General features: G+C 35.9%; 1 protein-coding gene across 2 annotated transcripts in view; it reads left to right on the top strand.

The window, feature by feature from the left end:
• The window catches only part of snRNP-U1-C (small ribonucleoprotein particle U1 subunit C), a 272,411-nt gene extending 246,585 nt beyond the window's left edge, over nt 1-25,826 (top strand). For both annotated transcript variants that reach the window (XM_081731125.1, XM_081731124.1), the window contains one exon: nt 24,750-25,826. In XM_081731125.1, the coding sequence (XP_081587251.1) occupies nt 24,806-25,336 (531 nt within the window). In that variant the 5' untranslated portion in view covers nt 24,750-24,805 and the 3' untranslated portion in view covers nt 25,337-25,826. The remainder of the gene's footprint in view (nt 1-24,749) is intronic.
• The last annotated feature ends 361 nt before the right edge of the window (nt 25,827-26,187 follow it).

Raw genomic sequence — 26,187 nt, forward strand, 5'->3', positions numbered from 1 at the left:
ATAAATCAAGAATTATAATGCATTGTATTTCACAAGTAATAATACTGATAATCTCCTCTCTCTGTTTTAAAGACGCACACAGACACAAGACAGAGAAATGAAAACAACAAGCATAGAAGCACGTTGAACTTGAATCTTTGTGACGTCATCCGTATGTGGCCAATAAGAGTGCTACTTCAGCCATATATTGGACGAACCTCTTGGGATCGGCGAAAATGCGTACGGGGACACCGCAGTGACCGTCACCGCACAGGGTTGCCAGTGTTTCTTGATGCCAATGCATGTTAAAAAAAAAAAAAAAAAAAGGTGCTGATTAGACGAAACATGCCCACTTGATCTTTCTGTAACCTGCTCTAGTCGCGAGTTTTCTACCCCTCCCCGATGGGGGAAATTTTTAGAAAATAATAATGAAAAACTTATTTTATGCATACCTTTTTTCGTTTTAGTATAAATTTTAATGAATTTTCATTTTACATATGCTGTGAAGAAAGACTTGAAGTACTACAAACTCACGATATTTTCTTGTCATTTGAAATAAAGTTACAGAGAATGATAAGTTTGAGTTTCACAATATGCATTGGCGCAATAATAAAAGAAATTCGTTTTGAATTTTCGTCCGTAATAGTTCCAACACTAAAAAATTCATTAAAAAGAATAAAATAATCGTATTGTTGAAATTTATCTAGATTTATATTGTGACAAAGTGTTGAGGAGAACCTGCACAGCACAGCACAGAGGGAAGCGCAGTGCACCATAATTACCCGCCTCTTTGCTACTGTCTACTACAAGTACAACGTTAAAATTCTATTTAGCTTGGACGACCAGTGATTGAAGCCAATAAATTTGCTAAATCAATTATTATTTAGAGACTGTTTAATTTGACTACTACTACTACTACTTATTATTATTGTTATTATTATTATTATTATTATTATTTCTGAATCGGATGTCCTTAGTGCAATTAAACAGATCAATGGAAGTACCTCTCCTGGTCCAGATAACATACCGTACTATATAATAAAAGCATGTGGTACTGAGTTATCATCCATTCTAGCAAATATATTCAATGAATCACTCAGGTGTGGAGAGTTTCCATCGACATGGAAACAAGTATGTATTGTACCTGTACATAAAACAGAAGATAAAAATAATATGAAAAATTATAGGCCAATCACATTAGTTGATGCATTTAGTAAGATATTTGAAATAATAATAATACACAACCATATATACTTTAATGTAAAAAATAAACTAACTGAATTTCAGCATGGGTTTTATAAAGACAGATCAATTGTTACGAATGTTGTACATTTTACAGATTTTACGTACTTATTGTTAGCTCTTAAAAATAGACTACAGGTTGATACTATATATATTGATATGTCAAAGGCTTTCCACTCTATAGAACATGGACTTCTAGTTCGTAAATTATCCAATGTTGGTCTATCTTCTCAGTATATTCGATAATTCTAAAGTTATTTATCTAACAGAGAATATAGAGTGAAAATTGGTCTTGTAATTTCCAGTATTTATGGGGTCCCTGAGATGAATAGAAGGTGCCGTTTAAAATCCAAAAATTCAGTCCCATTAGTACTCCTAAGAAGGGACGGGAAGAGGTAAAGGTAATTGAAAATTACCGACATTAGTGTCGAATTCATAGTTTTGGGGCTCGATAAGTTCATTGGTGACAGTTTTGGTGCCCTTTATTTCCAAAATGAAACGTATTGTCACCGTGCAAGCTATTCGGCTAGTCTGTAATAATAATGAACGGAAGTTTCACATACTTATCCCTTTAATATATTTCTCGCTGCTCAAATTTACTCACTTGTGCGGTATATGTGTGTATGTGTAAATAAGATCATATCTCTTTTTGAGTTATTCGAAAAACATACAAATAATAAAGAGGGAGGATTTTACCAGAAATCAGAAAACTAAAAAAATAAAATTAAAACCTGTTGCTTTAAGTATTTTTCCTGTTAGCAAAATACATTGTGTAATGCTGCAAACATGTTACTAGCATCAGACGAAGAAATAGTTTTTAAATTATATTTTCCGGTTTTTGTTAATATTTCCGAACAAATTATTTTTTATTAATGGCTTCAAAATTTTTGGAACTTTTACCGATCTTGATAAAATTTTCAACATAGATGAGGTTCGGGATGGTTTTTATTATTTCACTTTGAATGTGCAACTTGAGGGAAGGGGAGAGGGGAAAATGACAGATACGGAGATTGTTCAGTCTACATTTGACCATTTTCGACTTACCTAAAAATTTAGAATAATCCATGGCGCCAGGTCCGTAAGTGCTCTATGTGTTTCCCTTGATTCCTAATAATAGCCCGACAACGTAATTTTCACTATAATAGGTTTCTCTGAAGAACTGGCAGAAGAATCTTGTCCTATTCCCTTTGTACAGCTTTCCAAAGTCCTTCCACAGTTGTCACACACCGTTTTCCCAAAGCCCGCTTCAGCAATCCAAATCCACAATAGTCTATAGGACTTCCATCTGGAGATTTAACAGGTACCTCATTGAAAGGTATCAAACGTATACCACTTGCCTTCTCCAACTCGTTGTAGAATGCGAAGGACGATAGTGGGGTACATGATGAAGCCTTGTCCATGTGAATCCGCACCAGATTGGCGTAATTTCCGTACATTGTTGGAATCTCACGCTCGTAAATCGGCCGCATGATCTGCTCCTAAAAATACTGCCAATTTATTTTACAGTTCTTCGCCACTCTACGAATCTTCAGTTTACCTCGGTAACAGTAGCCAGTAACGACCATGAACCCTTTTGGGAGGGATTTTTACAGACACGGACGCATCTTCTGAAGTTCTTGGCGCCTTTCTCTCGGTACATGATGGCTCACGGTTTGCCGCAGTCGGAAAGGTAAATCCATGCTTCATCGAGCGTTACGACGTACACCCACCTTTGTTTTGCTAGATGTCGTTCGTACAGCTTCCGTGCGTTACACTTTAGTTCCTTTTGGTAGGCATCCATGAGAAGATTTCCCTATTCTAATACAAGAAACATAAGTACTCAATTATCTTAAGTTTAAACTAGTAAATACAAAATAGTTTTAATTTTGAAAACAATATAATAAAATATTTGAAAATTTCAATTTTACTAAAATATTCCGTTTTTTTCCAAGTTCGGGAAATCCGTAAAAACCTGGTTTTCTACCCAAAATTTTAGTTTTCTTTCCCCATGCCTTCACAACACTAGTCTGAACTCTCAGTGCACCGAACACTCCTAACAATGGGCCTCCGCAGCAGACGACCAATTCATGTGCGAATGTTAACACCACGATATCGGCAACTACGACTGAAATGAACACGTGACCATCGCCACTGGACCTTAGCATAGTGGCAGAGCTTTGCATTGTCTGATGAATCCCGATAACTTCTTCATCATGACGTTGGGAGGGCGCGAATCCGTCGTATTCCAAGGCAACAGCTCCTTGACACATGTACTGCAGGACGGAAACAAGATGGTGGCTGCTTAATTATTATCTGGGGAACATTCACGTGAGCATCATGTGTCTACTGGAGCTCGAGCAAGGCGCCATGACGGCCGCTGGACCTTAGCATAGTGGCAGAGCTTTGCATTGTCTGATGAATCCCGATAACTTCTTCATCATGACGTTGGGAGGGCGCGAATCCGTCGTATTCCAAGGCAACAGCTCCTTGACACATGTACTGCAGGACGGAAACAAGATGGTGGCTGCTTAATTATTATCTGGGAAACATTCACGTGAGCATCATGTGTCTACTGGAGCTCGAGCAAGGCGCCATGACGGCCGAGATGTATCGCACACTGCTTTCAGACTACGCACACCCCTTCATGACGACCATGTTTCCCAACGGTAATAGCATTTTTCGACAAGATAAAGCACCATGTCACAAGGCCAGGATGTGATGGAATGGTTCGAGGAGCGTAGGAGCAAGTTCCAAGGATGTGATTGAACGTGACGTCAGGGCACATCGCCCCGTGCCCGGAATTTACGGTAATTAGGTGACCTGCGTGTGCATATGTGGTGTCAACTCTCTCCAGCGACCTACCAAGGATCATTGCGTGCATGCCGTGTCGCCGTTGTTATCCGTACCAAAGGTCGACATACTGACAATTAGGTAGGTAGTCATAATGGTCTGGCTGATATGTGCCTATATTTTAACTCGTATATTTGTCTCGACTCGAATTTCGACACGTCTCGAGACGAGACAAGCTTAAATGTCGACTCGACTCGACTCGTGCGAATCCCTAAAAGTGCTTCCCTCAAAACGTTGCGCCCCTAGACTCAGGGCTAGTGGTAAATCGTCTAGTATGTTTTGCGTGCCTAATCGTCTATTATGTTTTGTTTTTTGGGTATTCGTCATTTATATTAATAATCAGATTTTCAGCCACCCTTTATGCAAATGAATCGTTTCCGGATCTACGTTTATAACTTATTATTATGATTATCACGTAACGCGACTTATAAAATATTGTACGCTAAGTACGTACTCCCACAGTACGTCCGTCCGCACTCCCGCGATAGCTCTTGGACAAATGCCATTTTTTTATATTCTGTTTTTGCAATAGATATGTGGAGCGATTATGGTACCTCGTCCGAACACGTTAATGGAGACGATTGGTCAACCGGACATGATAGAAATCAACGATTTCCGGTTTTAACGTTGGCATTATAGAGCGAAAGCCATAATAGATAGCAGAAGGGTTTTCCGAAATCGATTAAGCGTTCCAAGAATAACTTCCATGTTCATCCTTAATGCTGTATTAAAACCGGAAGTGGTACAAATCCAGTACGACTTTCGGTTTCAATATTGATCTATATAAGAGAGCGAGAAATCGATAAGAGAGCAAGTTCGATTTCCTTAGAATCGACTTAGCGTTCTAAGAATAGTTTGCGTCTTCTCTCTTAACACTTTATTCAAACCAGTAGTCGCAGAAATCAACCGTTTCCGGTCAGTTGTGATCACCATAGAATAAAAACGGTAATAGCGAAAAATGCTTTTGTAATCGATTTAGTATTTCAAAAATATGTACTATCTCCTATCTTAACCTATTCAAACCAGAAATGGCATAAATCAACTACTTCCGATTTAAATCTTGATTACTATAAGGTAAAAACAGTAATAGGTAGGGAGCGGTTTTCTGTAATCAATTGTGCCCCAAGAATAATATTCCATTTCGACTCTAATCTCTTTACTAAAACCAAACGTGGTATTGCTGCATTCCTCAAGAAATGTGGAAGCCAATTCGGATAGAATATTTTCGTAGTGTTATCTAAAATATAGGTTAAATTTAGAATTGAAAGCTTTGTATTCAGCTAAACGAGAATAACAAATTTTATTCAATATTAAACCAAAAGAAATATGAAGCAAACATAAATTAAATACTTTTCCCAATTTCAAGAATATTGAAATCACTGTCCGCAAATTAATAGAAAATGGGCTTATTTGAAAAAAATTCATTTCAAATTTTTGAGTTTTACGTCCCACGGTTATGCCGGTTAGGCTAAAGGAGACGGTGATTATGAGAGATGAATGAAATGGTGGAATGAAGAAAGTGGGAGGAAACGGGAGAACCCCGAGAAAACCCACGCACAAGGGGCTTATTTGAGAAAAGGAACATGCATAATGTTCAAAACTATATGCCCAATTACAATGCTGCTTCAAGGTCCTTGCAAGTACAATAAAGAAAATAATACATACCAAAGTCTTTATCTGATATTCTCAAAAACACTTTTGCTGGTTCAAATTTAGATTCATTTTTCTCACAAATCATACTTAAACTATTCTTGTCACTTTCAATATACACTGAACAATTCTTACTCTTATTTGTGTCACTAACAACACTAAACGATTCAATTTAAACGCCCCTTTCTTAATAACTGCATTATACATAGAAAGAGTATTGAGCCTTACTACATTTTTCCTAAGAATGACGCATGGTAGGCAGGTGCACAGCCACGAGGGTTCGTAAGCTTCGCATCAGATATCAATCATATGACAGGTTGTCATAAGGTATCATTCTTATACAAACATTTCTACCTATAACTATAGGAATAGCATGCTATTACTTTTTGCAAATGTTTTTTCTACAAACACACTTTTTCACAAACATACTATACAAAATTTTTACAAAACAAACTTAAGTTATTAATGTTGTTGCTGCTGTATTGGCATTTATAAGATTTCTATGTTCATAATACTTCTTTACAGTGGTGCCCTCTCCCCCTCATGTCCATGACGCACCCCCCGCAATTGTCTATCCGTAGGTGTTCTTCCATGAAAAAAAAATCTTTTCGATTAATTTTTACACCCCCTCAAACATTTGTATAGATTTTAACCCCCCAAATATTTCAATGACGCAGTTTGCGTCATAGCCCCCCCTTGTGGCCACCCCTGTTTCTTTAGAAAGTTTACATGACGCTTGACTTTTACATCAGGATTCTCTACTAATTTAGCCGAAACCGTATTGGGTGTCGGGAAGTCTATGATTTCATACGGGCCTCTGTAAATTTTATCGAGCTTAGGATTGTATTTCTTATGTAGTTAAGCCTTTGTCATATTCTTTATGAGTACTTTTTGACCTATGGTAAAATCAGTAGGGATTCTTTTCCTTTTATGATTTTGTTCTTTTTTTTTACATGACATATGTTCTTTTGTTCATATTATCTGATATTTCTAACATTAGTTCCTTGTTTCTTTCGTTTTCTAAAATATTTACATTTAAAGTCCATTTGCAATCTAATGGACTTAGAATTTTTGCCCAAGACAAACCTGCTGGTGAGACACGAAGTTCACTAATTATACTTGAATTTAAAGTAAATTCAATCTTATCCAAAATTTTGACGAATTAAAGTTTTGACCAATTTTTTTCATTATTGTTGACAACATCGTAATATCTGTTTTACAATAGCATTAACTTTTTCTACTAAATTCGGACTAAAGTTATAAGGACTGGTGGTAATATGTATTATACCTTGACTGTACAAATAAGTCTCAAAGGCGTCACTAACGAAATATGAAACCCTCTTTGAAACAAAATTATTTATCCATCCATAATGACAAAGTTTTCCCCAATTAATGTATTCTAACTCTGGAATTAAGTTCTTTTAATGGTTCTAAAAAGGAATATCTACTAGAACTATCTGTTAGTATCAAAAAACATTTGTAACCTGAGCTACTGGGCAGGGGACCTTGTACATCTATGTAAAAAGTCTGATTTGGTATTTTTGCTGTTTTTGAATATGTTCCCATCATTTTCGTATTTTTTGGTTTATTTTCGTGGCGATTTTACAACTCTGTACGTAATATTTAATATCTTTGAACATTCCTGACTACGTGAACTTCCCCTCGATGCCCCCTATAGTACATTTTATTCCCTGATGTGATCCTGAACCTAGAAAATCGTTATGATACTATATTATGGTATTTCTCATTTCTTTAGGTACTACTGCTCTTAAACCTTTGTTTATTTTACCTCTATTTTCTTTTAACAAAACATTTTCTCTAATTACATAACCTGGTACAGTTTTACTTTCTTCAATTTGTGTAATAATGCCTTTTAATTCTGCGTCTTGTCTCTATAATTCCTGTAAAGATACATTCAAAGGAGGTTTCCAAAAGTTAATTAAAGATAAGGTTACTGTTTACCCTTCATGTTCTGAAATTTCCTTTTTCTGAAGATGGCTGGGTGAAAATAAGCTGTATCATACAGTCTGCTAATAAAGTCTGCTTGGCTATTGACTGCTTTTCAGGTGAACTATATCGAATTGATATTTACTTATCTTCTCTGTAAGAGTTACCATTCTTTCTCTGTCTACCGTGATTTTTTAAAATCCAACTTAAAGCTTTCGAATCTGTAAAAATAGTACTTTTTCCTGTGGAAGAAAGGTTAAATTTTGAGAGGGCCAAAACTAATGATTTTAATTCCAATTCAAATACGTTCTTACTCCAGTCTGTTTCAGAAACTAATTTCGAATAAAAATAAACAAATCTAAGGCTAGCATTCTCGTCATATTGAGTAAGAATCCAACTATAGTTCTTAGTGCTAGCATCTATGTGAATTATGAATGGAGAATCGAAATCTGGAACTTTCAAAATTATATGGTTTTCTATTTCTTCCGTTATTTTTTCTGAAATTTGATTTTCTTCTTCACCCCACTTGAATTGTTTTATTTGATCTGAATTTGTGCAACGCACCTATTAATTCAGAATAATTAGGTAAATATGTAAGATAACCTAAAAATCCTGTAAGTTTATGTAAACCTCTTCTATTCTTGGGGGCTGGTAGATTTTTTAACACCCTAACTCTTCATCAATACACACATTCCCTTCACTAAATTCATATCCAATAAATTTTACTTTTTCCTGCATAGTTTACTTTTGTTGTGTGACACTTATTCCCAATTCTAGATCTTTCAAGAAATTTTTCTAAAGTTTTCTTATATGATTCAACATCGGGACTGTGTATTATGAAGTCAACCCATAGGATGGCTAACTGATCATCTAATAGATCTTTAAATACTTTATTAACGAGGTTTGCTAACAGAAAAGATGCAGCATATAAACCCATCGGGAGTCTTCTGAAAGCCAATAGTCTATTGGGAGTAGCAAAAGCTGTATACAGTTTAGATTTTTCGTCTAATAAACATTGATAGAAGGCCGATTTTCCATCTAGGACGCTAAAAATTATGTTTACCTATATTCTCTATAATACAGTACTTTCACAATTAGGAGCTGGAAAGGCCTGCATAGCCACTTTAGAATTCAGAGAATAGTTCACTTCAAGTCTTTCATTATTATCTCTATTAGTTACCAAAAAGCATGGCGCAATATAAGGAGAACTTGTAATTTCTTCTACTATTCCTTGCTTTATTAGTTCATCTATATAATTGTTTAATTTTTGCATCTTATGGTTAGGAAGAACATAAGGCTGTTGAATGCATGGGGTATCACCCTTTAACAAAATTTCATATTTAAAATTCTTAATTATATCTGTTTTATCTGAAATTATGTCCGAGTACTTTGTTTTAAAGTATTTTACATAATCACAAACTTTCATCAAAAATATCAGTTATAATTTCATTATTACCTTGTGATTGACTATTTCCAATTCATAGGCATGTATAGTTTGGTATACTGGATTGAACACGGGCTGTCCTGCAGCAGGGGAAGAAACGGCAGCCTCCTTTTTACGCCCTCCTCTGACATCTTTTCCCTCCTGAGGGCGCTGAAGGTTAAGTGTTTCGCTTGTCCATGGTTGTTGTTTCCCCAGCAATGCTTAGCGCGCTTGTCGACATAGCTGATGAGCCGGCAACCCTGGAAAGAGAATTACAAAACGAGGAGATACCTGCTTTTGACACACTTTTCTTCCAATTTAAATTGTACTGTAATACCTTCTTTACCCAAACATTCTTTTTCCTTATATAATATACGCGCATCGTGCTCTTGTAAAAATTGTTCACCAATTAATAGAGAAATGTCCGGAGAGTCTATGAAAGGAAACCAGTCTGTAAATTTGCAATTGTTTATGAAAATGAATTTCCACTGCTTCTATTATGCAAATGGGTACTTAACTCGGGTTACTTTTTGGAATACACTTTAACTTAAGTTTGTACTACTGCCCGTGTCTGTAAAGCAGCGCACAGGGATATGACATACAGAAACTATTATTTGCACCATGTAGTCGTGTTTTGCGTCGAAATATAACACTTTCTTTTCTAACATATTTTCAGTTTTTTCCTCTTTTCTTAAATTACATTGACGCCAAAAATGATTTTTCATACCACAAATGTAACACACTCTATTTTGACTGCGATTTGCTCTAACATTAGGAGATACAGAACCAATTGGTGCATGAGAATGTACAGTCACACTTGCATAATCTATATTATATTTCCGGTTTGAATCGTACATTTCAGCGAAGGACAGCAATAATTGCTTTTGATTTGGAGTAGACATTAACAAAAATATACTACGAATTTCAGGTGTAATTAGGTTGACTATCATGTTACAGAATTCTATTTCACTCATATGTATATCAAAAATACCCAAGATATTTTCCTTTTATAATATAAATTCCTTAAGTTTTTCGTCTGATCGCATTACTCTGTACAGTCTTTCTCGAATTATTTCTGTTTTAATAGTACTGCTTACATATTTTTCTACAATTTTCTTACGCACAATAGCCCAATCTGTATTTTCATTTATAATTTGTTGAAAATCTAAAAACAATGGACCTGTAATTTTACCTAACAAAAGAACTAATATTATATCTGTAGGTGCTACATTCTGTTTTTTCAAACTGTTAGCCTGCATTCAAAAGTGACATATCTGGTAACCATCTACAGAATTTAATACGGGAATATTATTCACCAAACCTACAGCTTTAAATGCACTTTGACTTTTGAATTTACTGAAATCACATCGGATACCGGTATTTGGCCTTGGATTAGGATTTATTACATTATGACTTATGGTGTCGTGAGGGATTGTAGTCCCCGCAAAATCAGTCAGATCCTCAACTGGTCGCATCTGACTACTTCTGCCGGTTCCACATCTTCAAACGTACACATGTTACCCATACTAGCATTAAAACCACTGCTATTTAAATGGGTACTATCTTGAGAACGGTTATTAATATAATTTCCCCTGTGAACTTGGTTATAATAATCATATGCATCTGCAGCGTACATAAAATAATTTTTGTCTTTAGTCTGATTTACCGTGCTTCTCTGTAACAAAACTAAAGTAAAACTTACAGCTACTGATTAGGAAGGTTAATCTTTTCTCCAATCGGGTTACAATCCAAGCAAATATAATTTTATACATAATCTAAAGCTTTTTTCTGAGAATCAGCGATTCTTAAGAGAAAGGTAAATTTAATTATTTTGTTGCATTCCTCAAGAAATGTGGGAACCAACTCCGATAAAATATTTTTGTGGTGTTTTCTCAAACATAGGTTAAATTTAGAATTGAAAGCTTTGTATTCAGCTAAACGACAATAACAAATTTTATTCAATATTAAACCAAAAGAAATATGAAGCAAACATAAATTAAACACTTTTCCCAATTTCAAGAATATTGAAATCACTGTCCGCAAATTAATAGAAAATGGACTTATTTGAGAAAAGGAACATGCATAATGTTCAAAACTTTATGCCCAATTACAATGCTGCTTCAAGGTCCTTGCAAGTACAATAAATAAAATAATACATACCAGTCTTCATCTGATAGTCTCAAAAACACTTTTGCTGGTTCAAATTTAGATTCATTTTTCTCACAAATCATACTTAAACTATTCTTGTCATTTTCAATATACACTGAACAATTCTTACTCTTAATTTGTGTCACTAACAACACTAAACGATTCAATTTAGACATGCCCCTTTTGTTAACTCCATTATACATAGGAAGAGTATTGAGCCTTATTACATTTCTCCTAAGAATGATGCATGGTAGGCAGGTGCACGGCCACGAAGGTTCGTAGGTGGCATCACCCATCAGGCATCAATCATATGACAAAGGTTGCCAACTACTCACACCTATACCAAAAATATTAAAAGGACTTCTGATTTTAGATTTTTTTCTGAACAAATAAATTTGATCACACAACAGTATACATCTACCATTTTTGGTTTCCATACTAATTTGAAAATGACATTGGCGCGCTTCTCTTTATTGTCTTTACCAGAATTATGTATTATTATTATTAGGGTTAGGATTTTATTGCACTATAAATGCGGGAAAAATGCAAAATAAAAAATGCAATTATGCACTAAAAATCTTAAAAAATGCGCTATAATTTGAAAAAATGCTTTCACAGAGAATCATCCGTTACTATTTATTAGTCTATTATATATCTATACACGTGGTTTTACTCTGTTGTGTTTTTCTCAAAAGAGGCACGTAACACTGAGCTGCAATAAACAACCAAAATCATATGAAGGTTTTCGAACTGGAATGCATGGCACTTGTCTGCAAATAACGATTTGTACATTGAAAAGGTTATTTCAGTTTCTACAGAAACCACCGGAGCATATTCAAAATAGACCATATCACTTATTCCTAGATCACTTTCTAATTTTGGCAGTACAAATTTTGTGCCTGAAAGAATGTCCACTATCGCACACAGAACATGGTAACCTGAGTTTTTTTCAATACATCTGTCATTTTTCTTGACACTACCAGTCTTACTTCCCCAGGAACACTTTCTAATGCACTTACTGCATTTTTGATTGAGTCAATTGTCTCCAGATTTCTCTAAGGAATCTCTTCGTAGAAATCCAAAATTAGATTGAATGTACACGAGCTTACCGTGAATTTCAGGATTGGCCAGTACCTCTTGTGCAGTTCGAATCGCGGAAGCGTCGGAGGGGTCGGAAGAGTCTATCGTTTTCTTCGCAGCTTCGAAGTTTTGACAATAGTATTTACAGGCTTCTAGCCACGTTCCCCACCTGGTAAGAACGGGGCTAGGTGGTAGAGGGAGTTCAGGATGCTCAAACTTAAAAGCAGCTACACGTGATGGGGCCTTAGTGAACACTTTCTTTACACTTCCTATGAGTTTATCACCATCAGGACACTGCACACGTATCTCTTCAGCCACTCTGTGGCAACCATGCTCGAGGCACGTAATGTGAATCATTTTCGAATATAGCGCCTGCAGAGAGTACGCTGCTTTTACCATGTACGGTGCAGCATCGGTTACAAAGAGCAGCACGTTTTCGTAAAGGACGCCATTAGGCCATAAGAGATGCACTGATTTATCAAATAACTTACTGATCGTGAAATAATTGACCTTTTCCAGAACTTCGCAATTCAAAAGAAATGTTTTACCCGGCCCACCCTCCTGCATCACTCCAACAACAACATTCACTACATTTCGTCCCTCCGAATCACACGTTTCATCCATGGACACCCATATTTTCTTTCCGTCCACTTCTTGTCTAATACACTGCATTGTTTTCTCGTAAAGTTTGTTCACGTAATTCTTCCTTAATGTCGAGTTTTGGGTGTACCATACTGCGGGAGAAGTTGTTGCTTGGCGTTTGCCTCTCGTTTCGCACTTAAGGCCCCGTGTGTGCTTGTCCCTTGAAACATGCTGTTCAACGGTAAATTTTCTTTCGGCTGAAACTGCCGTATCACACACCTTGCAGTAGAGAACACTTCCATCTGTTGTAAATATTTTTTTCACCTCCAAATTCACTCACAAATCGTTTAAGCTTGGAAGCAGTTCTCTCTTTTATCTTCGGCATTTTAACCAGATAAACTGCAGAATTAGGCGTCTACCAACAGCTCACCAAAACAGTGAATGCCAAGGTCACTGAACTCTCGCTCCTTCGCTTCATGTGACTAATCACCAGAGACTGCAGTCTGCGGATATTGGCCACGCCTACTCCAACAAATCTTCGAACTAGAATCGTGTAGAGCAATTTTCCTTGCATTTTATTTTGTGTAGGCGGAAGCATTCTGCTTCAATTTATTGTTTTTATAAGAAAGATGAGAATTATGCAGTTAAAAGTAAGAATAAATACTAAATATGCATGTAAAATGCCTAAAAAACTAAAAAAAAATGCACTTATATACAGAAATGTTCAAAAAATGCAAAAAAAAAAAATACACAGACAAGTTTGTCTTAAATTACTTCTTTTTAATAAAACAGGATTTATAACACAACGAGCAATGTTTATACTAATCCAGAAAAAAGTTGCAAAATCATCAAGATCCTAACCCTAATTATTATTATTAAATCATAAGGAAAGAAGTAAAGAACGGAAATATGTTGTTGACAAAACGAAACATATATTGATGGGATTCTTTGTGGCTAAGTGCTTAGAGCTTTGCAGCCCTTGCAGAAGCCGGGTTCGATTTCCGGTGGCAGGTACTTTGGTTTGTAGATCCTCGTCCCATGTAGCCCAGTAGCGTAGGTCTTGAAATGAAGTTGAACTCTAATAAAAATATATAAACAAAAATATTGGTAAGGTGAAGAGTATTACTTGCGTCTAACAAAATAATACAAATTGAGAAATTAATTACAAAGTTTGTGTGTTGACTTTGGAGCTGCAATAACTCAAAAAAGTAGAGAAATAATATGCATATGTATATATAGTCCTAATGACATGATTGCTTTCATGCAAATCCTCCTCCAAGGCAAGCCTCTTGACAGAAAGAGAACCGTCCTGGAATCCTGAGGAACCTCATTCAAGATGGTTTAGGCCAACTGTCATCCGGGGAACCTAAAATATCTCCCTTATCTCGAACCACGAATGGCTATATGTGTGTTTCTGTGTGTTCCATGTATTTCTATGTGTTCTGTCAACACCATTCACTTGGGCAATAAAAGGGGGGGGGGAACAGAAAACAACAAGAAACCTCGGTATCTGCTCCTGGTTGCCTGTCTTTTCACAAGCAGTGACGCAACTATGTCACGTCACTTAGTGACTGCGAGCGAAGCGACTCCTGACAAGCTGAGCAAAAGGTTCACATGTGTCGTTCGCTGTTGACATGATTTGTGGGAACCAACGAATCACATTACAGACTTATTTTTGTATAAGAAAAATAGCTGGAATGACGTCGAAAACAGTGTGTGCAATACCCGAATTTACCATCTGCTATAAGACCTGTATATCACAGTGAGGAATTACCGGTACCAATGCCTCCAGAGAATGTGATAATGTGTGACGATGAATCTGGTAACAAGCATGAAGGGGATCCACTCATACCGACCCAACGTTAGAATTGCCCTGTGAATCAAATACCCCACACATTTTGACACAAGGAGATCTCAGCGATCTTGTTCGCGATTTAAATTTGTCCAAGTAGCAATGTGAGGTTTTAGCTTCGTGATTGAAAGGATGGAATATTCTTTCTCTCGATGAGCGTTTCTCGTGACCACCGTGCTGTTTTTTCTGAATATTTCTCGAAAGAAGTTGACGGTTTTTTGTAACATCGAATCCGTTATGGAGACTTTTGGCCATGCATACGGTGTAAATGAGTGGCGTCTCTTCATAGATTCTAGTAAATTGAGTCCCAAAGCAGTTCTTCTTCACAACGGGACAAACTTCTTTCTGTTCCGATTGCTCACGTAGTAACCCTTAAGGAGACTTTCTGAGACTTTTAAACTGCTTCTCATTCTTATGTAATATGAAAAAATACAAATGGAATATCTGTGGAGATCTAAAAGTAATTGCTATTCTGCTTGGGATGCAGCACGGGTACACGAAGTACTGCTGCTTTCTGTGCGAGTGGGACAGTAGGGACAAAAAAGCACTATTGTGAAAAAATGGACGGCTCGCATTGAACTGGTGCCTGAACATAAAAATGTGCCCAATACTCCTCTTGTTGACCCTGAAAATATGTATTTATCTCCACTGCACATTAAATTAGGACTTATCAAAAACTTTGCGAAGGTGTGGACCAAACATCACGTGCATTCATGTACTTGCGACAGAAGTTCCCAAAGATCAGTGATGCTAAATTAAGAGAAGGAATATTTGTAGGACCGTAAATTAGGGAATTAATGAATGATGAGAATTTTGTTAACTTGTTGAGTGATGTTGACAAAATGGCACGACTGTCCTTTGTAAGTTGTAAGTGTGCGCAAGTCCCTTTTAGGCAACTATAAGGCAGAGAATTATGGCGATATTCTATGAACATGGTGAATCTTTCACCTGGATATTTCTCAAATAGAAAAGCGTTATCAACGTTAAGTGGAGTGCAGCAATATTATCTGACGATTGCTGGACCTTACGACGGGACTTTTATTCAGAGAAAGTTTCGCAGGAAATCAGGTAGAAAACATTTTTAGGTAACTTTCTTAATTTTTACTTCTATGCTGCTCATTCCTTTGATTCATAATACTGATTTTTAAAAACTTTACGAAACTATCGTTGCGAGACCACGTCTATGGCAAATACATATAATACGTAACCTGCCATAGGCATGCACAAAAACCACTTTCAAACGAAAACTGAGGCCGATGGAGAAATTCTGCAATTTGATCTGAATTCAGGGCCAAATTATCTTCCAGAAACAGTTTGTTTTTGTGACAGACACTTTATTTATTTTTTATTATCGAAAAAATCTCTACATTATGATATCCCTTGCCGATTTTTATTAAGACATCATTCACTTGTGTCTGTAAAGGGACAAGTAAAGATGTGAAGAATGACAAGGAGATTCATACTAATGTGTGAATGATGCGCTGTGTAGAGGGCACAGGTTCATCTGGTCTATATAATAAAATGCTAGAAAAGTATGTTTGTGGGCAATCCTTTCACAGTGAATTCTCGGGTACTATAGGCTCTAGACAGATGCTGTTTTCACCGACCGATTGCGCATTTTGTGTAGATTGTTCATTTGTAATTGAATATTAAAAAAAAAAAAAAAAAAACTTGGCCGTTATTTCTGTATTACATTTTTTAAGGGTACACTGCAAGTACTGAAATTTTTTAAAAAAAGTAAAGCATCATATCCAACGAGTTACACATTCCAACATCACATATTTGTATACAGAGGTGTTTGTTTCATGGCCAAATTATAATGAAAAACGTAGGATAACCATTTCTCTAGTCTAACAAGTAAGATAAATCTTTATTATTTGGAGTGTTTTGTCCAATGAACACCATATATCACTGACATTGTAATTAATTGTGTGTGTAATGTATTTGCTTTTTACATACTGCATGCAAGAAAAAAGATAACACTGATCATACATGAATTAGAAACCCCAACTGGAAACAGGCTCGGAGCCGCGGTGGCTCAGTGGTAGAGCGTTCACCTCTGCTGTTTGGGGTCCCGTATTCAAACCCTGCTCCCGCCAAGTGAACTTTGTGGTGGACAAACACCGTGTGCGTGAGTTTTCTCGGGGTTCTCCCGTTTCCTCCCACTTTCTTCATTCCACCGTTTCATTCATTTCTCATCATGTCCATCTCCTTTATCCTCACCGGCATAACCGCGGGACGTAAAAGTCAAAAATTTCATTTTCATTTTTGGAAACAGGCTCAAATCTTGCAAACGGTGCGAGATATTGAAAAAATAATCGAATAAATCTTCCCTTTATGATACCCCTTGCCGATATTTATCAGGACGTCCTCACTTGTGTCATGTTTGGGACATGTCAAGATGTTGTGATAAATGACAAGGAGGTTCACGCTTATATGTGAATGATGCGCTGTGTAGAGAGCGGAGTTTCAGCTAGTAATAATAATAATAATAAAAAAGATATGTGTTTTTTACAGGCTTCTTTCGAAACTAATTAACACCAAACTAATTAACTGAATTCTGCACCGAAACACCGAAACAAATAATTTGGCGGTGCTAGGGTCGGGGCTATACGATGGATACATTAAATCCTTCTAGTCGAGTCCTCACTATTTCTGACTGGTCGTTAAAGTGCACTTGGTCTGGCGTAGTCAGGGTTGTATACGACACCTTTTTCTCTGTTTATAGGTTCCGACTATTTGTTTTGAATTGTTATGCGTATTTACGTTAATTGTCAACAATTGAAGTCCATACCTATTGTTCTGTCCAATGACAGAAGCTCGTTATACAGAATGCCTTCCAATTTTACTAAACGAAGACAACTCTCCAGGCCGTCTATATGAACTTTGCCACTAATTGTGGACCTTCCCCTGGCTTTGACAAGATCTTTGGCGCATAATGTCAACGGTCACTACTTTTGATCACTGGTGATCAACCGTTTCAGAGATGTCTTATATGTTTCTTCTTACATGGTGGTCGTGCTCGACCTTCGCCAGAATAACATTCATTTTTACGTGATTCGTTACCCACTGCGAGGAACATCTTGAACATCGAAATCTCCAGAAGCTTGAACCCTCTTTTCGGTGTTGCTTTTGATAATGTATCTTATCCGTAAACAGTATAAATTTCTTTACAGGCCTACGGAGCATTCGTTGCTCTATATAAATAAAATTGTAAAATATGACACAGTTTTGCAAGAGTTCACTGATCTTCGCGGCGCGACAACTTACATCTTATTATAAAAATTTAATACTTTTTGCACATTTACTAGCTTTAATTGTCGGCTTCCAAATGACATCAGCCCTTACCTTCTGCGAATCTTATACCCTAAGATTTGGAACATTAGGTCTCTCCATCTCGTGCACGAAATGCTCAATACTTTTTCGACTATGTGATATTAATTAAGAATAATATTGAGTCCAGTACAGTTCCTTATGGAGCTCCTTGCTTTACATATGTAAAACTATTTTAAGAATTATCTATTTGTAGAGTCTGTTTTCAGTCTTTTTTAAAAAAAAATAACTTTTAAATCAAGATAGCGATATTCCCTGTATTTCACAACTTTCAAGTTTGTTAAAGAGGATTTCGTGTAATATTGTATTGAAATATTTCGCTAGATCTATGAAAATTGCATTAACCTTTTCAGTTTTATCTACATTTTTACAAGCAATTTCTGTGAAATTGTGTACCCCATTTGATGTACTTCTACTAGTTTGGAAGCCTTACTTTTTAGAAGAAATATTTTGCACAGAAAAACTTAACAAGTCTTCTCTTGGTATATTTTTCTTACAGTTTAGCGCAATTATTCAAGATTGATATCTGTCTGTTGTTATTAGGTTCAGCTTTTGGAGATTTTTTTTGTGTATTGAATTTATTACAATACTTTTAAACTTATCGAGATTTTTCTTGATACATTTCTCTAGCAATTTAGCGCAATTACTGAGGATTGATATTAGCGTATAGCTATTAGGATATGCTTTCGTACTTTTAAAATATATATATATATATATATATATATATATATATATATATATATATATATATATATATATATATATATATATATATATATATATATATATATATTGGTTTTATTACAGCACTCGTAAATTCACCTGGGAACCTTTTTCTAAGCTTAGGTTAAAGATATAGCGGAAGCATGTCAGTATATTACTTTCTGCATGTTTCAATACGCTTGCCGATAATTAATCTATACCAAATTCTGTTTTGGGCGATAATTCATTTATAAAGTGTTCAACTTCGTATTCAGTTATTGAAATAAGAAATACAGAATTAATCATTTTCCCTTGGCAAAGTTTATGTTATCACTAATCTTTATGTTAGCATTTTGCTTTCAATACTGAAAAGTAGTTCAGAGTTTCGATTATTAACAGAATCAAGTTCAAACGGTACCAAACCTTTTTAGTGTTCTTCTGTACGTGTTTCTGTACGTGTTTCTTGTCATGTATAAGGTCAGTTATTACCTTTCACAGTCTACTAATGTTTTTACATACTGATATTTGCTTCCTATAATATTTTTTAATTTCTTTTATTAATTGTGTAAGTTATTTCTATATTTTCTGTAAACATCCTTAAAATCTAAATCATTTTGATTGTTTATTACTGGACGACTTAATAGTCAGTTTTGTAATGATCACTTTTTTCATCCCGTGTGCAATTTAATGGTAGAGTATTATGGGTGGTATCATTTGGTTTCTTATAAGGAAGGAAATGAGAAAAGTGATGGTGGACATGTCAGACCCGCGACTGGGAGGGGGCTGGGATGGGGAAAAATGAGTCATCGTACGCTTAACTCATTATAACTTCGCTCCTAATCATTCGATTTTAATTTTCTTTCTTTAAGAAGAACGGTTCAAGTACGTTCTACACATTATGTTATTAGCACCTTTTACGTAAATGTTAGCAGTTTTGGTAGATTTTTTTTTTTTTTAATTTTAAGAAGGATCTTTCCTAAGAAAATATATATTATTTTACAAAATAATCATTTTTGTAATATTTATTTATGCCAAATAGCTAAATTTATAAAAGAAGCATGAAATACGAATGGATTTTTATTTTCAAGATCGTTGTTATATAAAACGTAAGCAAAAGAACAGCATTAGGTAATAGTATACATGAGAACCCCCTGATCTGCGTTTCTTCTGTGTTCTATTACCACTTCTAAATGAAATACCATAAATTTTCTACGTAGTGCAATAGTAAGAAGTATCCATATACACAAGACATGCGATATGCGTTAAATCCCCCCCCCCTCCCACACACACACATAGTCATAGATAAAGTTACAAGGGCACTACACATGCAGATATAAAGTACAGGTACGTTCTTTTTTATTTTCGTATCAGTCGATAAGTAAATAAAAGTCGCTTTGTTACCCCCTTTGTAAGTTCGTACATACTCAATGAATAATCCCTAAAAATATGAGCGTCCTGCTCCTTCGGGAACTGATGCAGCTTCATGTATACTATATCCCAGCATTAATTTGATATTTCACTCAAGAGAAGCAATTAATATTTTTAATTATCATTACACCTATTCCTACAATTTATTATATTATGTGATCCATATTAATGTTAATTCTGTGGATGTTCATAAGTATTTTAGAAATATGTTTTAATTATCGTGGAATAAGTACTCCAGTCATTTGTTTTCTTATATTAATTTACTGAAAAGTAAAGGATACTCTTCTTCTGGTGCAAATCAATACGTTAGTCATCGGGACACTTCAAGAATCCGAAGTTGTCCTTCTTACTTCAATCTTCATAACATTAATTCTTCTTAATATTTTAATATACACTACACTATATCACATTCACTATATGTGAATTTTAATATCACATTCAGAACGCACTGAGAAAAAAAACAAAACAAGAAAAGGTTAAAAGGTGGACAAAGGAAACACAACCACTACCTGATTTCTGTTCCTCCACGTCACAGGGGTTTTACGCTAGCAGGTCAAAAGACGGACGAACAGGTTCACGAAAGAATAGAATAAGAACTCTCATAACAAAGGCTTTCCCTTAATCGAGTTATGACAGTGCTCCGTTCCTTCTTGTTTCACGAGAGTTTATTATCCTTCGCGTGATCCTAGTAACAGATTCCCTATCTGCGTAGGCCGCTTCGAGATATCTATCTCATAACCATGATTCAAGTTCATCCTTGAGAGAAGCCCTTTAGGTCTACAAGGAATATCACACATTATTGGCTTGTATTGTCCTATCCCATTAACAGTCCGACCCCAGTCAGTCGCTGTAGGTAGTTCTGGATTCGCAAATGTGCTTTACGCCAAATTAAGGCTTAAAAATGTGCTTTTTAGTGGAAAACCACCACCGCAATTCTTTCAGGGGTGTTATATTTGGGATTCTTAAGTATACAGACCTTTAAAATGCTTTCAGAACTCGGATCGTTTCTTCATTAAAAGTATCTTTCCCAGTGATGACAAAGGGTCAAGTACTGTCTCGTTAGCATCAATAAACGTATTAGAGAAACTTCTTTTTATTTTACCATAAAATGTTCGGGTGGTATCAGTCCCTGAGGGAGAATGCAATCCAATCAAAGCATCAGCTCGTTTGTGATCTCGGGCGCGGTGGCTCAGTGGTAGAGCGTTCACCTCCGGTGCTTGGGGTCCCTGGTTCGATCCCAGCTATCGCCGTGTGGACTTTGTGGTGGACAAACACCGTGCTCGTTGGTTTTCTCGGGGTTCTCCCATTTCCTCCCACTTTCTTCATTCCGCCACCTCATTCATTTCTCATCATCACAGTCTCCTTTAGCCTAACCGGCATAATCGTGGGACGTAAAACTAAAGATTTCATTTCATTTTTTTTTTTCGTTTGTGATCTAACCCTTGGTATAACATACGAATAGAAATCTCATATGTTTTAGTTCCTGACTAGGACATAAGTAACACTAGAACAGTCACACAGTAAACTCGCTAGCACAAGGACATCAGTAACAGGAGAAAATATCTTTTCAGTTTCTGCCCCATTTAAACTTGCGAAGAATGGATGTAATATGATTTTTGTATCAGCCTCTTCTTGTGTTGTTACTGGAGCAAGAACCTGATTCCGATATGATACTACAATATTTTTCCCATTATCTAAGCTGGTTTTCATTAGAGGAATACTGAAAACTTCCGTTCGTCTGTCCTTGTTTCTATTATGAGAAAAAGTTTTTCAAAGATATGTTTTTTATGTTTGTGTTGGATTCTATCTTTTACATGACAGGAAAAATACCTTCTTGTCTTCGATCTCTTATTACATATTTAAGAGAATTATCTACGTATGTGTCAAAGATAACATAAATCTCAGAAAACTCACCATATTTTGGAAAAAAATGTTTTTGCAGAACTGATTTGTCATCAGAAATTGTTCTTTCACTTTTTTATTTTCAGTTTGTCTACTTGTGCTATTCCATTAACAACTGTGATTAAATATCTTTTTCCTTCATCTTGAGATGAACTAGTCAGATTTATGTTGAAGCTCTGGTAACAGCACAAGAAAGGCTAATACGAAAATCATATTACATGCGCTCTTCGTAAGTTTAAACGGAGCAGAACTTTAAACATATTTTCTTCTAATACTGATGTTCCATTGCTAGCGACGAATTTCTACCCTCGACTTCCACAGGATACCTGAGATTAAGCACGTGAGATTTCTGTTCGTATGGTATATCAAGTGTTAGGCCACAACTAAGCTGATGCAGTGGTTGGATTGCGTTCTCCCTCAAGGACTGATACCACCCAATCAATTTACGGTAAAACGAAAAGAAGTTTCTGTAGTTCATTTATGGACGCTAACGAGACAGTACTTGACCCTTTATCATCACTAGGAAAAGATACTTTTAATGAAGAAACGTTCCGAGTTCTGAAAGCATTTATACGCTCTGTATACTCAAGAATCCCAAAGATAACACCCCTGAAAGAATGGCGGTGGTGGTTTTCCACTAAAAAACAAGTCGATGGATCATACATGCCTCCAACACAAGATATTCTGCGTCCGGCCATATAAAGCATATTTTCAAGCCCTAATATGGCGTAAAGCACATTTTCGAATCCTGAACTACATACAGCAACTAACTGGGGTTGGACTGTTAATGGGAAAGAGCAATACGAGCCAATAATGTGTGATATTCCTTGTGGACCTAAAGAGCTTCTTTCAACGATGAACTTGAATCATGGTTATGATATGGATATCTCGAAGCGGAGTACGCAGATAAGGAATCTGTTACTAGGATAACGCGAAGAATAATAAACTTTCGTGAAACAAGAAGGAACTGAGCACTGTCATAACTCGATTAAGGGAAAGCCTTTGTTACGTGAGTTCTTATTCTATTCTTTTGACCTGCTAACGTAAAATCCCTGTGACGTGGAGGAACGGAAATCAGGAAGTGTTTGTGTGTTTCCTGTGTCCATCTTTTAACCATTTCTTGTTTTTTCTTAATGCGTTCTGAATGTGATATGGTGTAGTGTAATGTATGTTAAAATATTAAGAAGAATTAATGTTATGAAGATTGAAGTAAGAAGGACAAATTCGGATTCTTGAAGTGTCCCGATGACTAACGTGTGGATTCATACTAGAAGAGATACCTTTGCATTTCGGTAAATGAATATAATAAGAAAACAAATGACTGGAGTTCTTATTCCATGATAATTAAAACATATCGTTATATGAGAACCAGAGGAACGTAACTCGAAGAATGGAATTTTTGTTTGCTTGGAATATGAACATAATTCTGAAAGCCCAACTCTGTGTTATTGAAGTTGACTTTGCCATTGACTTGTCTGCTATGCAAGAATGTGTTTACCATCTTATTAAAACAGCACTTGTTTGAAAGAAACAACTTTTTCCCCCTCTCTCGTGTAAGCCTACGAAAATGGAGTTACCCATTCATATACGTATCTTATGTGTCCAGTGTATCTGTGTACTATCCCTCATTCTTGCTGTGTAAAATGCCGCGCCATTTTTTCAACATTGCAAAGGTTATTGTTCCAAGTGCCGCGATAACAACTACCCCCGACCCATCACTGGCGTTACAACGTTCTTTTGACATAATTTCCTTTATGTATCCCCAAAGGGAGTTATGATGCATTGTCAATTAGATACATATTGCGAATCATTTCATGGATGCCGGAGTTACTTCAGAACTACGAAGTATCCATCTGTTAATGAAGAATGCCATTGAGATAATTGCGTATATAGAGGTCATAATGAACTGGAGCTCCATCTTGCGGAAACCAAAGCTCTTCTCTGATTCCAAGTTCATCGAGTTCGGTATATACCCTTGTTGTAATATATTGAATCTTAGTATGTTAAGAAAATATCTCGCAGAATATGGATTGCATAATATGAATGAGAATGCGCAACAGCACACAGATACACTTAATACATAAGATACATGAAGGGTAGGGATATACGAGCTACCCTGTATATTAACGAAATTTAGGATATTTTGTTCATCATCATCATATGAGAGTATGCATTATTTGAATTATTTCTTTTAGAGAACGTACCAGGGTAGCCTTTATATTATGGTACTGTTTGATAAAGTACAAATGATTAACTGAGTTTTTGAAATCTGCGTCAACAATATATGTATGATATAGTATGTAAAATGCTGATTAAATGTAGTAAGAAGTGGAGGTATACACGTTTAGTCATACAATTCTGTCAATGGTAGTCATGTCAATCTGTAATTTTACTTTCGTTGGAACGTAACAATATATAAACACTTCTGATGTCCTGAGAAAGAAAGAAACATTTTGTGCAGCAGAGTCGCCATCGTGCAAACCAACATATGTAGTTCTTCTAGTCGGGAGAAGGAAACTTTAATTATCAAATATAGAAATTTAAAAGATTTTAGAATTACAGACCGTTTTAAAACTTGTGAAATTTGTAAACTTGTATTTATAACTTCAAGTTTTAATCAGAATTGTAACGTTTCTTTTTCTTGTTTTCTAGGAAGGATAAACTTGATACATATTTTGACTGGCTTGTAAAATACCCCTGTAAGAAGAATGCCGAAGTATTATTGCGACTATTGCGATACCTATCTTACACATGATTCTCCATCTGTAAGGAAAACTCACTGCCAAGGAAGAAAGCATAAGGAGAACGTAAAATTTTATTACCAAAAGTGGATGGAGGAACAGGCTCAACATTTGATAGATGCTACAACAGCAGCTTTCAAAGCAGGAAAAATAGCGTCAAATCCCTTTGCACAGAATAAGCAAGGTGCAGCCATACCCCCACCTACTAACTTATACCCTCCTCGTGCACCAGGACCTGTACATCCACCCACAGCTGGACCTCAGCCCAATATTGTTCCTCATGGCCCTAGGCCTGTAGGACCTGGTCCAGCACCAATGGCTCCAAGTCCGATGATGATGGGACCACCGGGACCAATGCCTCCAATGATGGCAGGAATGCGACCTCCTCCACCAATTGGATCAATGGGTCCCATGGTTCCTATGGGACCCATGGGTCCAATGGGCCCGATGAGAGGGCCTCCAGTAATGGGCGGTCCCCCTGGCGGATTTAAAAAGTGATGATATCTTAATGTGACTCATATGTGTGTATCAGATTATTTAAATGGCCCGTTGATTCATAGTTTCAGATGAATCAGTGTTTGTGTCAGATATCAGTGAACAGGCTCAAGTACGAGAAAGGAGCTCTTGTAAAGTCAGTGATGTTCATATTGTAACTATTGTGTTTCATATTTGCATTTGAAAGAGTAATAAATAAATAAACAAATATATATATATAAAGTATCTAAAAAGTATAAAGTAAAAATTACAACAAGTGTATTTCGTTTTCATTCAAGAAATAATATTTGACTATAATGCAACTCGAATCAAGGTTTGTTCTTTTATTTTAGTTGCTTCATACCTTTGTACGATTTTATTTTGCAACCCGCTTTTATTCAATTAGAAATTTGTTTCACTTGTGCGTGATTATTGTATCAGTAAACTGACAAATACTATTATAATTACTGAAATAATTGTGGTAATTTTAAAAATAAATTTTTAAGAAACTTCATTTTATCATATTATTTTCATTTCTTGTCCCAAAGTTTCAAAATGGAATATAATGACATGCTGCAACACCAAAATTATTGAGTATTCAAATTTTCAAAATACAGTAAGTGTATTAAGTGTTTCAAGTGATCATATAAACTGGTCAGTTATTTACCGTTTGAGTTGTTATAGGGTTCTTATCATCATGATTTGACTCCTTGTATCTTTCCAATAACGTAAGCTGGAACAAGATGTATAAGAAACTGAATCATCATAGGAAAATTTAATATATGAGGCATTTCACCTACAAAGCTTTTACTGTGATTGAAATGTATTACTAATGGGAAAAAAATCACAATAAAAGGCCGAAATCTCACTAATAT

Source organism: Thermobia domestica, chromosome 11, assembly GCF_964235325.1.
Source record: "Thermobia domestica chromosome 11, izTheDome1.hap1.1, whole genome shotgun sequence".
Taxonomy (NCBI): Eukaryota; Metazoa; Arthropoda; class Insecta; order Zygentoma; family Lepismatidae; genus Thermobia; species Thermobia domestica.